Genomic DNA, 18,326 nt, shown 5'->3' with positions numbered 1-18,326 from the left:
ATGGGATTGGCTTCTATGCAATAACAGCATCATAACAAACCTTCAAACTGTACCCACATGCATAACATCGTACATCTGTAACCCATCAACGTAGAGATTGGCACCATAGCTGATGGTTCTAGTGGTTGCCATCCACACCATGTTTTCCATACCGCACCTAAATAGCATCTTAGTATGACTGAGGACAGCATTTTCCTTGTTCGTGATTCCGTGCCCTTCAAAGTGCAAGTGTCCCCCTCTAAGGCGGGAGAATAAAGCCCGCTCCTCCCTCACTGCACTCACAGAAACTTTCTTAGCGGAGTCCAGCAGAGACTCAGTCCTGCCCATCTCTAATTAGACCCCGTTTATTAGCGTAGCGTGCTCGTACGCACCCGCCTTTGTTTAACAGCTGCCCTCTCGGGGGACATCTTCTGGAATTGTATCTTGAAGCCATCTTTTCTGAGCATCAACCCTCAGTGGCTAAAAAGAAAACAAATCATTATTATGGACTGTTGAGTATTGCTCGCTCTGGACGCTTGGCAAGACCAGCGCCCACCCAGATTAAAAGAGACACCCTTGGGCTGCAGCGAGAACGAAGGCGATATGAACCCCTACCAAAAAAGGGCAGGGCACGTGGAAAATGACATGCTCTCACATACGCAGAGATCATGCTGAGTGTTTTGAAAGGCTTTGGGTTTCTCTGCCTCATCAAAGGGTCTGGGAACAAGGTGATGACTACAGGAGTCAGATATGTATCAGCAATTACCAGGACCCATTTGCGAAAGGCCCCATGTGTGCCAAGTCAAATAGTTCCTGTGAGGCTCTTGTTATTGTCTGCATAAATTTACATGCAGAGCCATGGACTCCAAAACTGTACTGCGGTAAGACTGTGGGAGCCAGTCAGAGCTTACTCAAAGCGAGTTAAGAAGTTCATTTACTTCGACCAAACTCTACTGGAATGACTATTGACGAATGTGACCATTCAGCTGTGGTGTAAACAGCTCAATGTACTGTAAAAACCCACTGAAACGGCCTAAGATGTGTGAAAAATTTGCAATGTGCTTGAACGATATATACAGGTCAATGAACAGTACTGTGAATGTTTCAAGGACTCGTTTGGTGCTATTACTTGTGTCGAGAAAAGCTGCAGCTAAACTTCATGCATCAAACTAATCATTATTTTGTTGGATTGATTGTGGTGAGTGCTGTTGTCATCATTGACTTAATGGTCAGTTTGCTACCGGCCTATGTGAAGGTCAGTCTGAGCGAGAGATCTCATTGGCTCCTGGCCACCATCTCTGCTCTGCGATTGGCTGACATCTGAGACTGACCAGCAGACACGGCCTCTGACAGGATGCCAGCGAACCTCTAAGGCTGGATCCGCCCACCGAGCCCCCGCCTCACGTGTTTGTCAAAGTCACCCGTTAATTGCAACGATTGTCCAGCAGACTGGAAGAACCCTGCCCCTTTCTCTCTCGCTCTTTCTTTCTGTCTCTGAGTGCTGCCTGCATGCCTTTGCATTTCTCATGTGCTATTTTCAGTGCTCTCCTCAATTGCTGAGTGCACTACAATGCTGATCACTTTCCTTTTTGATTTTACAGCAGGGTCCTGGCTTTGTTTAGCTCAGTCACTTTGAGCTGTTAGGAGGACGCTTCGCCATTCGCTCGCTGTCTGGATGCCCTTGCTCTTTGACTTTGTTTTTTTGCTTTAATCGTGCCTGGTGTGTGCGAATGTTGTGCTTCAAAGAGCAATAGGAGCTGTATGTTGTCATGCAGGTGTAGTCAGTCAGCGGTTGTTCCAGCCTCACTAGATTCTCCTCTGTGCATGCAAAAGTGCTGCACGCAGGAGGGGGAGGCTGAATGCTCTATGCTCTCCCCGTGTATCAGTGGCAGCACGTTGGTGGGGTAATCTGGTTAAATCAGAGGCATAATGGCTGATAAAAGGTGTGCGGTTTTTATAGTGCAGGGATCTAAGACCGGCACCGGGCGGCCCGAGCAGCCCCTGCTGTTTTTCTCTCTCATTCACATCACACATCACATCATACACACCCACAGAAGGAGCAGGGAAGAAAGGAAGAGATGGAAAGGCATAGAGAAAGCAAGGGATCACAGGAAACAGAGCAAGGTACCAATTCCAGTAAGTGCAGGTAAGTGTTTGGGAATGCACTGACAGGAAGTACGAAATCAAAGAACAGTTTTTATTTCACACAACGCATCATGTTCTCTCTTACAAGCCCCTTTGCATGATGTGCTCATGAATTTCACATTGTGCCAACAAATGGCTGAATTTTGCCATTATGTCAAAGTCATAGAGGGGCATATATGGAGCCGTGTCCTCAGGAGTCACTTGCAAATGTTGTTAGGTTACCTAGGGGAAGGACAGTGTGGGGAACCTAGGGGAATCTGAACCACTGGCGTGTTTATGATCCCACTGAATCTCAGTAGTGATGGCAAAACCAACAATCTAACACTTATTTCTCCGAAAACAATCAGCACCAATGGCTTTATGGCCCCACTCCTGATAAGACTGTAAGTAAGCATAGCGGTCCCATGGTGAAAAAAAGGGGAAACGCCACTGGTTCCCACACCAAGCGACAGTTTGCCTTTGGGATTAGGCTGATGTCCTGTGTCATGTGGGAAAAAGGAGAGTGAAAAGTGAAAAGGTACAAGCAAACAACCTCCCCCCCCTCCTTTCCCCATATATCAGTTGTTTCTTCTGCTTTCCTAATCATTGCCTTTAACTAGCTTTCATAGCCTGATTGAGCACCTTGTCTCTGGGCAGATAATACTCATAAAGCTGGTATGATAAAGTGTCACTGTTGTGTTTGCTCTTCTGTTTGCTCTGGGATTTAACTACTGCTCAAGTACTTCTCTTATCCCCCCACCCCTGACCATGTGAACTCTTGGGAGATGGATGGCTATAGCGCTACTGAAATCTTTTTCTTCCTCTATTTACTCTTTCTCTGAGCTTGGTTTAATGTGATAATGTTGCATCTTTTTTTTTTTTTTTTTTTTTTTTTAAAGACTTTTTGTAAAGGTTTTTTTTTGTAATTGTTGTGCCTCTAGTGGTACCAAACAGAATTGAAATTAAGCAACCCAACATTTTCTCAACCAATGGTGTGGGGTGGGACTACTTGTTTATTTGAGAAATGGAAGAGTGTTTTAAACATGTTTGAAAGCCATCATTATTTTTGCAGTTCTCTTTGGTACCACTGGTAGTGCAGAAATTCCACACTTCACATTTTAAGGATGTTTTGCCCCAGGCAGAAGGAGTTTCGGGTTGGAGTCATTTGCTATGTGATGTTCAGTTTAAGTGGGAAGCAGGCGTAAATTTAGATCAAATGCTATAATTGTGGTGTGTTAATGATGTAGACACTTTGCATCTGTCTCCATGTGTACAGGAAGTCCTTCTAAACCAATCCTCCTTTACTTGCCAAAACCAGATTTTTGGTGTTTGCTGAATATTCCCTTCACAGCCACTCACTGTCATCATCGTTCATCTGCTTGTACATTCTCAGAACTTGAAATTCTTTCATCTCTTTTCTGATGTTCTGGTTAGCAACGTTACTGTATAAGATTGGATCAACCTTAGAATTATCGGTCATCAGTAGAATATAAATTATGATAAATTATTATTAAAGTAGTTAGTGGGAAAGTGCTTTTTTTGGATAAATACTCCAGCTTTCCACTTCATTCATAGTTGATTCGTCAGAGGCAGGGTCACTGCTGAAAGGGGTCATGTTTTTTTTTTTTTTTTTTTTGCGCAATTTCTATTGCTTTTCCTGATCTGCTCCTAATGGCTGGGAAACCCCATGGCTCCTTTCGAAAAATCCCCACGCCATGCCCCGTCATCTGATCTGTGCTGTAGAGGTTCATGTGAATTTGACAAATCAGAGCAGCTCATCACTGATGTGTCACAATGCATTAGGTCTGCTTTAGAAAACCTGAGTGAACATTACTCAGCACGGCCCGGGAGGAGCAGTGCGAACCCACCGGCGTCTATCAGATACGCCGTATCCAAGTTTTTAGGAAAGAGCTGATATCACCCAATGAGATATGCTATCACCGTTTGGCTCGCCTGATAAAGAGGGCAGGAAGGCCAGAGAGGGGAGGCAAAAAGGAAGGGAAAGGAAGGGAGGGAGAAAGGGGGATGTTGGGAAGAGAGTTTGAGGAACAGTGAGTGACAGTAAACAAACAGGCTTTAACTCTTTGTTCATTAATCAGGTGCTCTTGTGTGGTTTTGTCACATGCACTCGCCTTAGTTTATTTAGGCCTTTGAAAAGAGATTAGCAATCTCTTTTTGGGTTATCCTCTGCCAAAAAGACATCTCTTGTTGACGATTCTCTTTTACAATATCCCCACTGACCTGTAGGAACTATTTTAGTCAACCATGATGAGCGCCTGATAGATTGTTTCCGAATAAAATTAGATTAAAAATATAAATCTTTCTGCAGCCATTGCAGGAAAAAACATTATCCCAGCAGGATAATCCTCCCGTGATCTGTAGGGATGTACATTCTTTCTCTAAGCGGGAGGCCAGTCTTTTTATTAGCGGTATCACAGTGGGTTTGAGTCCAGCTTAAAGCCACAAACAGTATTGTGCTAATTTTAGCCTCCAAAGAGGATGAGGATGAGTAGCCTGCTGCTAGTTTGCCATATGCTGCCCTACCGATAATACTGCATGAGGAATATTTTCCTGCCGATAGTGACTGGGACAGTGCGTGTGAGGTCCTGGGACTGTTACAAAGACATGTGAGCCGTCCAGAAGAGATATGACGAGGAGATGCTTGGGAGCAGGTCAAAATGTACTCTCTGATAGACCAAACTGTACTCTCTGATCAGTTTTTTCTTCCATATGTCTTTCTCCTCACATTTATTGACATTTTCCAAAGCCTTTTTAGTATGTCCATTGCTGTTTTCCCTGACATGTTAATTTACCCTGATAAATAACAATGAATTTTCCACCACTTGACACCAAATAATAAAATTTGGACATGTCAGAACTTCAGTTGCAAAGACCTTTAATGCATGAAGCCCAACAAAGAGCGAAGGAATTTACCAGGCCTTTTTGGAGACACCCCAGAAAGCCAATTTCATGCGAGCAAACACCACCAAAGCTCCATATTTGGGGAATTTGGCTTCCCTTGCACTGTGTGCTAAAGCTATTTGACCTTTGTATTTGTCACCAGAGACTTCTCACAGAGAGGGATTATTTGCTGGGGTGCTGGAGTTTTGGAGTGGCGGTCGACGAAGGTGTGTGCAGATGGAGGCCGGTGCAAAAAGCACCAGGGGGAGGGCTGTGTTAACAACGGGCCGAAAGCTTGACCCGGGACTGACCCTTACTAAACAATCCTCTCCCAGAGCCCAGCCCTGGTCTTTTGACATGGATACCTGCTGAAGGGATTTAGGGGGAAAGATAAAGACCTCCTCAAGCGTTTTTTTTTTTTTAAAGATTTAAGGAGTGAAATAGAGATAACAAACAAACAAAAGTTGTATGCTTTTAGAGGGTGTGTATGTATATGGAGAGAGGGTGTGTTTGCTTAATGTGTGCTTGAGGGAGAGTGAATGCATGTGTGTGCGAGCATGCGTGCACTTTTTTTTTGCGTGCCGTAACCTGATCACCAGCTATGCCCTGGGAGCCCGAATGAGTCAAAGAATGGCAGGAACCAGAAAGATTCCCAGCTTGATAACCTAAAAAATGTCCAAAAAATTCCTCAGAGCTGTCCCAGCTCTTTGTGAATATATGTGCAAGTGCGTGTGTGTGCTTTGTGGTCTCAATAGAGGACTGCAGAGCCGAGCTGTAATGGTATCGCCCACGTCCAGCCGCCCCTGCTCTGTTGCTGTCAGGAAGCAGACGTTCAGCCCAGCTCTGTTTCCGTCACTTCCAGCCCTGAGCCTTATCTCCCTAGTTCACCCCAAGCTGATAGAACTACAATTCCCCCACATTCCCTCTGCTCCACTTCCTGTGGCCTCAGCATGTCTGACAAGGGTGAAACTGAGGCCTTCGTTAAACTGCAGTAAGTATAGGTATAATGAATATGCCACTTTTAAATGAAGGACAGCCTATTAAAGAAATGCCCCCTGACGTTACAGTTCATCCTTGAATTACTATTTTTTTCTTTATTCTTAAGCATTTTTCACAATCAAGGTTTGTCTATCTGCATGGCTGTCTCCATTGAGCGCCATTCAAAACGGGCTTTGGATACAGTACCTATGAAAAGTTTGGAAACATTAAAATTTTTGTAATGCACTTATGCTCACCAAGGCTACATTTTGTTTAATCAAAAATACAGTAAAACAGAAATATTGTGAAATATTATTACAATTTTAAAATAATTGTTTTCTATTTTAATACATTTAAAAATGTAATTTATTCTTGTGATGACAAAGCTGAATTTTCAGCATCATTACTTCAGTCTTCAGTGATTTGCATTTATTATTATTAGTTTTTGCAACAGATTTTGCTGCTTAACATTTTTGTGAAATCGATGATATCATTCAAATATTTGTGATGAGATTAAAAAAAGAGAGAAATTAATACTTTTATTCATCAAGGATGCATTAAATTGATCAAAAGAGACAAAATGTTACAAACTATTTCTATTAAATAAATGCTTTAATAAATGTAATAAATAAATTTAATAAATGCAAATAAATGCTGTTCATTGAACTTTCTATTCATCAAAGAATCTTGAAAAAACTATCACCATTTCCACAAAAATGTTAAGCAGCACAACTGTTTTCAACATTGATAAAAATGAAAATAAGAAATGTTTCTTTAGCAGCAAATCAGCATATTAAAATTATTTCTTAAGGATCATGTGACACTGACTGTGACAAAGACTGATTCAGCAATGATGCTGGAAATTCAGCTTTGCATCACAGGAATAAATTACATTTTAAAATATATTCATATAGAAAATGGTTCTTTTAATTTGTAATAATATTTCACAATATTACTGGTTTTACTGCATTTTTGATCAAATAAATGCGGCCTTGGTGAGCATAAGAAAGAGACTTCTTTCAAAAACGTTAAAAAATTGTTATGTAAATTTCCACATAAATAACACATAAATCAGTAAGTCACCAGCAAAAATGCTTGGATGTGTGTTCTTGTAGTTCCACCAACCAATCTCTTTTCAGCATCATGTATATATGTATATGTGACTGCCAAAAAAAAAAAGCTAAGTCTAACTTAAGTCACCTTAAAATAAAGTGTTACCAAAATAAATCATCGTATATGAGTGCCTATGAGCAAAGGTGTCAGGAAGCAGGTTGTCTGCTTGTGACAAGCCATCCAAGCAGATGGAATTGAGATGAATGAAAGTGCTAGCTGTTAACTTTCTCCAGTTATTATACACTCTTTAGGTGAAACGGGGGTCTTTGTTAAACTGCAGCATGTGTAGACGTAATGGATCTGAATGAAGAGCAGCTTATCATTGATGTTACATTTCATCCTTTAGATGACTTATTATTTTCCCTCCGTCTTTTCAGTAATAACAGTGCCCGCCTTTTCTTTATAAGCAGGGATCATTGTATGCAATTCTGCCATACAATTCACTCTCCATGTTAACTACATTTAACAAACGCAGGGGAGACCAAGCAGGCTATTATTAGAAGTGAAATACCCTCACATTATCTACTGTACTACAGCCCAATGGATGGCGATACGCTGTAGTTGGGGAAAATCCCTGTGCATTAGAGCACTTATCTCAGCCTGTGTCATTTAGATAGCTGCCATGTGGAAAATTATCTGCCAGAAGCCAATAATGAAGACCGCCGCAGTTAACCACACGGCTCTGGTTCCGTTTCGCTCATTACCGAAATATACCAAAAAAACACAAAGGAACAATATAAAACCGTTTGTCTCCAGGCCTCTGTCTGTTACCGATATTGAGTCAGAGGATGGGTGTCATGTCTTTATTTGGCTGTGTGTGTGTGTGTGTGTATTGTTTTAGGTTCACCTAGAGTAGATGATGAGAGGTTTAAAAGCGCTCAGATGAGTTGAATTCCGGGCAGATTGCTGCAGTAGTGCTGTTGTTGCGACCAGCAAAGGCTCTTAGCTTTTGTTGCGAGCCATGTTCCTTTTTTTAAAAAACACTTTCCTCTCAGCCATCCGGTCTGCCTGGATATCGAACAAAGCTGGCCCTGGAGAAGGTGTCAAAAGCTGTCTGAGAGAGAGAGCGAGGGAGAGAGAGTGAGAATAGAGCATGTATACTCTTTGTGAGTGTGTGTGTGTGTGTTGCCTCGGTGGAATCAGAGGACTCTTAAAGTGTTCCCGTTTGAACCTCACCAGCCTGCCTTTTCTGCCCGCCTTATATCTTCAGATTAAAAAAAAATTACAAAGGAGAAAAATCAATAGTTACACAGTAAAAGTGCTCGACATGAAAGGGTAAACTCAGGGCCCTACACTTTCATTTGACCGTTTTCCCCCCTCGACACACAGACCGGTGGAAGAATGAAAAGAGGAGGAGGGAAGGGAAAGGGAGAGAGAGAGTGAGAGAGACCTCAGTTTAATGCTGTGTTTGTGCCCCTGGGCCTCGGTACGCTTTCCAACGTGTCGGGGGCTTCAGTGGAAGTGACCCCTACACAGACATGGACGAAAAAGAGCCGTAACATTTGCAATGACATTTTTGCCATCACCTGTGGGTATGTCAGCGGCCTGATCCCGGAGACCTGGGAATATGCATGAGGAGCTCTCAGCTAGGACTCAAGCGGGTGACTCTGTTTAATTAGAGGCATTATAACACTGAATATGAGCCACATTATGCATTACCCTCTCTGTTAGCCCCGCTGCGAGGCGATGACAGAGACGCACGAGGTACGGCTGAAAGACTTGTAATTACACTCTTTTTTCCCTCAAATTATGAATTACAGATCTGTCACTGTCATCATACATGTGTAATAAAAGGGGGGGAAAACAGCGTCATTATTTAAGATGCCTGCAGTTATTTAAAACCGTCATTATTTACTGTCATTATTTAAAATGAATCCTGGGTAATTACAGATTGTAATTATGACTCTCCGCAGATTAGTATTTACAGTGCTATTTTTTCTTTCTAAGCAAGTTGAGCATAAATACACACATATGCACAGCCATGCAAATCACAAGACACAAGTGATCAATTCTCAAAGAGGCAAACATAACTAAAGATCTGCCACATCGCCGCCATGTCGCATCTCATTAAACCCTCTACTTTCCTTTATATTTATCCTTCCAAGTCAGAAACTGGAGGAGCTAAGGCCATTTTGCTGGAGGAGCAAGTGATTGCAGTCAGCAGACCGCTACTAATGTTTGTATGTATTTTAGGAACAGAAAATGTATGGTGGGGCAAGCGTGCACGGAAAGCTCCCTGCTAATCTGAGTGTCTCTTGTTGGGAATCATACCGCAGGAATTCCTGCATGTTCAGAATATTTTTGAGGTGGGAGGCGCTTGTGACCCATGCAAAGGGAACCCCCGCTGCCTGGTCCATTCTAACCATGTGAATGGCCTGAATACAATGAATCCGGCTTTATCTTTTCTTCCTCGACCCTCCCCTCTTCCCATTCGCCCACTCTCTTTATTTGCGACTCTGTGTGCGTGCGTGTGTGTGTGTTAGAACGAAGAGTGTGTGAACGTGTGTGTGAATGTGTGCATAGTGAAAAGAAGGTGGATGGCAGGCCCTTAAGGCTGAGGTTTTGCAGGACCAGGAAAGCCGTAGTACAGTCATATGAGAGTGTGTTTGAATGCTAAGGGAGAGTGAGAGAGCAGCACAGGTCACCTGACTCCCTCCGCAGGGAGAGGCCAGAGGTGCTCTAGAAATCATCCATGGACCAAATGTGGTGTAAAGCAAAAGCCAATCTGTTTCCACAGCTTGGCCCCATCCATCAGACCATGGCCAATAAAATTTAGTCAAAACACTTCTTAAAATTGGGCAAGAAGCTGTACAGCATGATCTATGACAGCCTGACTAAACCAAATGTTGAAAATATTAAAATTAAACCCTGATGAAAAACAGCATATGTTGTGTTTTGGATGCTGTTATCCCCATTGGCCTTGTTAATGGTGAAATGTCCAAATGCTACGCCACTAATGGCACCAAACAGAAATGCAAAAATAGCATTCCCCTTTCCTTCATTGCTTAGTCCCACCCACAAAGTCACACCATTGGTTGATCCAATGCTATTATCATGTGAGAAAATCACAGATATTACACACTTCAGCTTTAAACTAGCTTTACCAGCAAGTTCTGCTCGCTGGATCGAGCCACCATCTAGACCTAACCAAACCAACACCTAACCAGCCTAAAGCTAGTGATATACTTTCCGAGTATGCGAGTACACGAGGGTCTGCTAGGGTCCGCGTGACGTAAAAATCGTAGGGTGTACGCGGAGGCTCTTTGCAGACATCCGCGTGGCCTCCCATTTTTTGTCACTTGGCTACAAAAGCACCAACTGCGCATGTGCTGTAAAAACAACATGGACGTCAAATTTGAAGAGAGGCTACCCGCACCTCTACAATCCGTTGTTATAACAGTATAAAGATGTGCAATAATAATGTTGTTTTACTGTTCGAGCAGACCCCAGCATACACTTTCGGTAGTGTAAATACAAGTAGTCCGTATCCGTGCTGTCCGAAGCTGTGCGTACACGAGTCTGAACTGGAGTATAATTGAGGCTTTACTGGTCTCTTCAGTAGAGGTGGTAGATCTCCATCTCAAAAATGTCACGTCAAGTCATCTTTTTTGTAGCATGTAAATGAACGCTTGACATTGTGCTTGATGGATCGGAAGTGCCACTCTGCTAATTTGTAAAGCAGCAGAAAAATGGCTGACACTTTGGAGTTGTGTACGCACAGGGCAAGAGGAACAGGTAGTGCCCTTTTTGAGTAATCGGATCATAACAGATTAGCCTACATCTTTCTGATAATGTCAGAAAGCGCCTTTAGTAAGTTAGAGAGAGTGGTAGAGATAGAGAGACAGAGAGAGATTGAGAGAGCAGGAGACAGGTATTGAGATGGAGTAGATGAGCCAATCAGAAGAGCTGGCTGACAAAGGCATGTTGGGAAGCTAACCTGATTTTAGCAGCAGCCAGGCATCTAGAGCGTCACAGGCTGATCTCACGCACGGATGTGTGTGTGTGCGCGTACGAGGGGGTCATAAAAAATTCTCTCCCTGGTTAGCCGCGGGGCATCCTCCTAAGCCTCTGGCCTGCTCCAGTCACTGGCCTGCTCTCTAATTGCTGCATAGACTCCACCACACATGGCCAGATGAGATGACATTTTCTTCTCTGTCAGTGGCGAACCGGACCGCGCGTCCCCCCTCCCTGCAGTAGTTGCTAAGACGCTGTCATAACCCATTAGCAGTTGGCCAAAGTTCGCCCGTGGCATTTCCTCATGGCATCAGCGAAAAGGCGCATAAATCTGCCAGTGGAGCCTGCTGCTGGACTAATGAGGCTGTGAGCTTGTTTATGGACTAGCATCATTTTTATGATTATTTCCACCTTTTCAGTCTCGCCGCCATCATTCGTCTTTATTTGGCGCGGGTAGAGTGCGGAAGCTCGGCATCGGCCTGACATTTTGACACAAAAGTGCCATATAGACACTGCCATATGCCTATGCCGACACACCAGTGTTAAAATAGATGCAAAATTAGGTGAGCCAGTATTAAATTGCACCGAAGATGGGGGAAAAAAAACAATAAAATTGACAGCTATAAGCACACTGAGATAGGTGTCCCGAATGCACGTCTCTGTTACAGCCCTAGACTCTGTGAACGTTGAGAAAAAGATTCAGGGAAGTGACACCTCTTTAGCCAATCAGAAATGCTCGCTTCTTGTGAACCATTTTGCATTTTTCTGACATGATTTTGGAGGACAGTATTTTGGCGAGAGGCTTTGAAATAAGCAAAATGGTTCAAATCACTTACAACACAACAAAAATCACATCATGCCACATTTTTCATAGCATGTAAATGAATGTTTAATGTTGTGTTGACTCTTAGCTTAGCAACGGGCTGACATTTTGACAGAAACTCGCTGCCATGTGCTTACGCTGACACTGCAATGCTAAAAAAGAGGTGAAATTAGTCCCAGACTCGACCAAGTTAAATCAGTATCAAATTGCGTCAAAAATGGAAATCCCAATAAAATTGACAGCTTTCCTTTCCCTCCCCCTCGTTTGCCTTGAAGGTGTAGGCCTTCAGAGGTCAGTTTTTAAGGAAAATATTGGGGAAGAGAGGTTAAATAGTTCAAAATGGCTAGAAGAGGCGGAAGACCAAAGCTCAGGAGAGCACACACACAAAAGAGTTACCTCAGACATCACTCAAACGGCCCCTGCCCTTTTTTACTCTTTCGTCATACCCCCCTTCCCTCTTCCTCCGTCTGACCTGATATCCAGTGTTTGCTTCTGTTTTGCTAACTCGCATGGGACAAGCCCTGGGTTTATTATTTTAGGCTTTGCTGAACACGAACTAGTCTTTACACCGGATTTGGAGCATTTGCTTCTAATGAAAATGGTGTCTTAGATTACAAACCAGCGGTGCCACTGCCTTTCCAGATGGGAGCTGGGGAAGTTCTATTTGCCTAAAAACAGTCGGAAGACAAACTGCTCTCTAAGCCAGGGCTGTTTTTGGCATCAGTTAATGATGTAATCGAAACTCGCCTTTGACGGCTTATAGTGAGTATGTTTTGATTTTTCCCCCTTGTGTCGGTGTGTGTTGGGGGAGGGCGATTCGGCTCTGGTCAGTTTCTCAGTAAGTGACTGGCTGAGGGAAAGTGCCCTTGTGTAAAAGGCAAAGCCATTGTATCTACATAAGTCTTCACTTAAAAAGTCTCAGCCTTTTCTGGGGCTTCTCTCCTAGGCAGAGAGGGTTGGCGGAGTGTTTTATATGGAATGTAGAAAGCCTTCGCTCTCCTAATGGCGTATATAATTCAGGTGCCCGCAAGGCATGCTTTCAGGAATTCTTTTGCCTGAGGTAATGGGGAGCAAAGACTCTTTTAGACCCTTGATTATTCTATTGATGCATGGAGCTGGGAAAAAAATTATCTCCAACCGGATTACTGCAGACATTTCCATTAATTATCAATGATACAGGTGCCTTATGTCGCTGACTGAAAGCTACAGCGAGAGAAAGAGTTAACCCACCATAATCTCTCTGTACGTAGAGCGCTGGGGCTTTTGGAAGTGCTTTATATGTAATCAATAAAGTACTCTCTTCATTCCTGTGCCTCCGCTACTGAAACCCTCGCAACGTGCTGTTGTTTGCCTTGCTCGTGTTTCTTTTATGGTTTATTATTTGAATTGCGGGCTCATAATAACAATTATCAGAAGTCTTTTCAGTGGCGTGTTTGGGCTCTCATTGAGGGGGAATGCGTGCGATAATTGGGGATCTGAATAAAATCAGCGTACGCAAGCAAACTGGCAATGTGAAGCTGAAAAGGCGACGTAAGCCATCTCCTCTGCTCTGGTATGTTGAACTGCCCATTATAAAGCCTTATCGAGCACCCACAGGTTGCTGCAAGCACCCATGCAGCATTGTTATTAAAATGCAGCTCTTTGAAAGGCTGGCGTTTTGTGCAGCAGCCATATTCACCCCCCTCCTTCCCCTTTTTCATAGTGTGTAACTCCCCCACCTGAGGTAAAAAGACACCGGGGCGAGCTTCAATCAATATTTCCCTGGGATAATGAAGACTAAATCTCTCTGTCATTCTCAATTCTTTGGTGACTCACTGTGTTGGAAGGCAGGGGGGAAATGCGACCTTACAAGTCCATTGTGCTCTCTCTCTCTCTTTCTGAGCGTTGTGTGGGGGATGAGAAAGGGGGGTTATTTATAAAAGTATTAAAAATGAATGCATTCAGACGTGACGCTTCAAAGAAGCACTATTGTTGCCAGCTTACCCTGTTGCCTAGTTTTGGGAGAAAAAAAAATGCACTGCCTTCTTCTGTGTTTCTGTTACTGATCAGGAGCTGACCATCCCTTGATTCCCTGTGTGTATGCGGTGTGTGTTTTGACAGGTGACGGGCTGGACAACAGTGTGGCGTCACCCAGCACAGGAGATGACGACGACCCCGACAAGGAGAAGAAGAGGAATAAAAAACGGGGCATCTTCCCTAAAGTGGCGACCAACATTATGAGGGCATGGCTCTTCCAGCACTTGACGGTAAGTTCAATAAAGTGATCTTTTCTCTTTCTGCTTCTCTTTGAGTCTTCTACAGCCAATACTGATTGCTGCACTTCAAAGCCCTTGAAATGGTCAACGCACATGCTTACTCACACATATTCACTTTATCTTGCCCAGCCTTAACAACATATGCTCTAAGTTTTAAGCCAAGAAAAAAAAAAAACAGCCTCAAGCTAAAGATAGCAGAAATAGGTGATACAGAAGTCGTCATTTTCCATTCTTTTCTACTGTTATTCATGGAGAATTTTAGGAGTTCTCCATACAGTGTGCGTCAGTGTATTATCCACATTAACAATGACTTGAGATGGGGATTATTGTATATACAGTTGCCCCAAAATATTTGGGCACTATAGCAACACTTAAAGATGTCTAGATGCCATATAATGTATGGCAGGATGAATTGTATAAAATAATATATAAATGTTACAATTGTAATCTTTTAAAGGCAATCTTTTAAAAGGCATCTGAAATAATAAGTGCAATGTAGTGTTGTCAAAAACATTGATTTTTCGATACATATCAATACTGAAATATCTGAAACGCTTTCAATACTTATTTTCCGCAGAATACGATACCAGTTGCGTTTTTTTTTTTTTTTTTTTTTGCTCTCTCATCTCTCCGACAGCGACAGTTGACACACAAACCCGCCTCCCCTCACTCGCTCGTTTCATTTGTTCTGGATGAATAATGTTGGTGTTACAGGGCATGAATTTCGGCATTGGATCGCGCATACTTTTACTCATTCCCACAGATTTTGTGCTCACACCCGAAGTGAGGTGAGCGCACATAAAGCCACCTCTCAGTACTAAATTGAGTTCTTTTTCGCTGCTTATTGCACTTAAACAGTCAAATACACACAAAATAATGTCAAAATGCCAGTCTTGGTGAGTATTCACGTAAACACAGTCAGTTATGTTTTAAGTGAACGTATACAGTTGAGAAAGAAAACGCATGTGTAACAGTATAATGGATCCATGTGTCAGGCCTTAAAGTGACAGCAGCCTAATATACCTGCTGCCAAATTATGAGATAATATTAAAAATATCTACATGGCATGGTATCGATGTCAAAAGTGTGGCCAGTGAAAATGCTGAGTGGCTAGTAACTTTGGAAAACCACTAGGCATGGTGGCTGGTGAGCAAAAAAGTTAGTCAAGCCCTGCATATAAAATGAAGACTAAAAGTATTTGTAGTAAAATATCAAAAGTTGTGCAGCACTTAAATACTAAATACTTTTTGGAGCCACTGTACATCTAGGTTACATGATCAAAACTGGGTTAGCTGGTTAGTGGAATGTGTTTTTTTGGGTTGGTGGTTAGTTCTCTTACTGTGGCTGTCCACACCTGCCATGGAGAAGTGATAGAGAAGCGCAGACCATTGATGTGGTTGTCTCTTCCTCTTGCTTTGATGGATTTCACTTCCACTATTTCATTTACCACAAAGTAATCGGAGTGCTGTCAAGACACCACTTATCTCCATATATCTACCCTTCTCACAGGCTTATACACACCTCTGTCAGCCTCTCTCTCTCACACACATACACACTCATGCACACTCTGCACAACTCATAATAATAATGTCTCTTAATTAAAGACAGTAAAATGTTCACGTAGGTGTATTTTCAATAAACATATTACTTAAGACTTCACTTGTTTGTGATACGCTTTATAGCTGAAGTAGCTATTATGGCTAGCAGCGTGTATTTTGAGGTGTTGAAAGGAAATGTGTTTTTAACCAAGCTGGAGTCAAAAGGGAGCCCATTTGATCAGTGCCAAAAGTCCCCACATGCTGCCCCCCCTCCCCCCTTCTTACATCTGTGGCACAGAAACTATGCCTGAGCACCCCACAACTTCACCTGCACCAAACACACCCCCAACTCACACATACACACACTCAAACCCCCATCAACTCCCACCTTTAGCAGCCCCAGGAGAAAGGTGTGTGAAAAGAAAGCCATTTGCCAGTTCACACAGACACACACATACATACATACACACAAACAACCAACAGTGTGCAATATCCACAAGAGCACAGACTGATGGAAGTTTAGTTTCCTGTTTGTCTTGGCTGACTGTTATGGTGGACAGTATTGTGTCATTGAGAGCTTGTTCTGTCTGAAGTGTTTGTGTTTGTATTTAACTATACTTCAGGGACAAAACTGTCCCCAGGATGTTTGCTAAATCTGACAAAACCCGCCTTTTAGGACATCTTCTAGGTAAAAATGATTAATAGTAAATGTTTATTATTATTATAAAAATGCAAAAACTTGTCTTTTAGATGATACAGTTAGAGTTTAGAATGCCACTCTTACTATTGCTCAACAAACCCCTTATTCTAAGTATTAAACTTTGCAGCATAACTTGTCCTGTGTTGTCCGTGATCTGTATATCTTAAATGATGATTTGTTAAGTAAAGATGTGCTATTACATTGAAGACTTAGAATTTTTCACCCTAGCAATCGCTTAGCAGTGCTCTAGCAACTACTTAGCAAACAATCACATAACATCAAACAAGCAAACACCCCTGACAGACTTGTATTGTGATAGTGGGACACTTTGTATGAAATGTATCAATCTCCAATTAATTGAAAATTATTGCAAACACTCCTTAGAGAGAGAGAGAGAGAGAGAGAGAGAGAGAGAGGGAGAGAGAGAGAGCAAAACACAGTGCTTGACATGGAAAAAAAGGTAAAGAAACAATGACATGGCATCAGAATTCCTGCTAAGGAGGAGAGAGAAAAAAAGGGATAGATTAGGAGACTCATAGAAAGAGGGAGAAAGGAAGTTGACTTTAATACAGAGACAGCGAGTGCTTTGGTCAGATCGAAACATAAATGGAAACACTTTCAGGCTCTGCTGTAAATAGGTTTGTACAGCACTCCTTATTGCAAACTCGAGAAATTAGACTCGTTTCACTCCCTGCTTCGAGCGCTTCACTCTGACAGCTCAGCATTTGTATGGGGAACAAAACAACACGCAGCACGTGAGGCACGGATGACTGACCTTACGGACAATGCAGTCGTCTCGCCTTCCGTTTCCAACTGCCTTTTACTCAAAGGATGTCGGAAAGTCTCAACTGGGGCCACAAAGATGTAAGAGAAAGTGTGAGAGCCCAGGATTGATGTACTATAAGAGGTAGTTGCTGAACCTCTGATGTCCCTTTTCCTCTGAATCAATGTGTGAAGGAACAGTCCTCAGGTCTGGACCTCGGAGATAAAGACAGCGGCAATTAGCAAGCGGCACAAAGAACACACACAGACGATAGCCTTCTGTCTTAGAGAAATATAGATTACATATGTGTTGCACAGTTCAACCACAGAAAAAAATCGTTTTTTGCTTGTCACATGAATCAACCAGTAAAGCCATTGTGCCGAGACGGAAGTGTGAAGTGGGTGGCGGTGCAAGATTATTCTGATGAGCCATTCGGTGGATGAGGGGGAGAGGAAAACAATAAGCGGAACGGAGAACGATACAGAGGAGACGATGAAGGCTTTCGGGGTAGCTACACCCTAAAGCTGCTCTTTAATCAGTTGTTTTCAGTTCCCAGTTATTAGCCGGCTTGCAGGGCGAGTGGAAGAGGGAGTTTTGCAGGTCTGAGAATAGCATAGAGAAAGAGAGGGAGAAATGCTATAGCTAATTACTCTTCACTCACAAGTGTTTTAGCATGCTGTAAAGTTGGCGTGAACACATTCCAATAAACTTTGTGGTGAAGTAAAAAACAAAAAAACAAAGAGGCCCTAAACTTCTGTTATTTTTCCTGCTTTAACTGTTGTTTGTTTTTTATTTTATCTGAACAAAGATAGTGTGATTGTGCCAGGCATCCTGGAGAGGAATGCTGGGTGCACTGAGCAGCTTTCCTGTTCCCGTGGCCGTGAAATTGGACTCTTTGCCCCCCTCCTTCCCATTCCTTGTTCCCTCCTGATTTTCACCCTCTATCTCACAAACAGTATTTTCTTGTTTAATTTAACAAGAAATGAGTAATAAATGGAAGCCATTGCCCCAAATCCCGCTGTGCTTATGTTTTTGCACTCAGCTCCCCAGTGAAAGGGCAATTTGCAAAATTATGTGATAGAGTAATTAGATGAAAGCCAGGCTTCAGATTGTTGCTATGCAGCCGCAATAAGGACTGATCCTGGAACAGCTGAATATTAGGCTGGCACTACAGGCTCTAGGCTTCGTCCTGTTTGTA

The 18,326-nt window shown here is 42.8% G+C and overlaps 1 protein-coding gene across 9 annotated transcripts in view; it reads left to right on the top strand.

Moving 5' to 3' along the window:
• The window catches only part of meis1b (Meis homeobox 1 b), a 139,524-nt gene that overhangs the window by 88,573 nt on the left and 32,625 nt on the right, over positions 1-18,326 (top strand). For all 9 annotated transcript variants that reach the window (XR_007186836.1, XM_048205498.1, XM_048205502.1 and 6 more), the window contains one exon: positions 13,973-14,118. Coding sequence is in view for 8 of the 9 variants with exons in the window: in XM_048205498.1 (XP_048061455.1) it covers positions 13,973-14,118 (146 nt within the window). In the remaining variant the exon portion in view is untranslated. The remainder of the gene's footprint in view (positions 1-13,972; positions 14,119-18,326) is intronic.

Source organism: Megalobrama amblycephala, linkage group LG10 (assembly GCF_018812025.1).
Source record: "Megalobrama amblycephala isolate DHTTF-2021 linkage group LG10, ASM1881202v1, whole genome shotgun sequence".
Taxonomy (NCBI): Eukaryota; Metazoa; Chordata; class Actinopteri; order Cypriniformes; family Xenocyprididae; genus Megalobrama; species Megalobrama amblycephala.
Note: the sequence above shows the minus strand (reverse complement) of the source record. Positions and strands in the feature narration are given on the sequence as shown.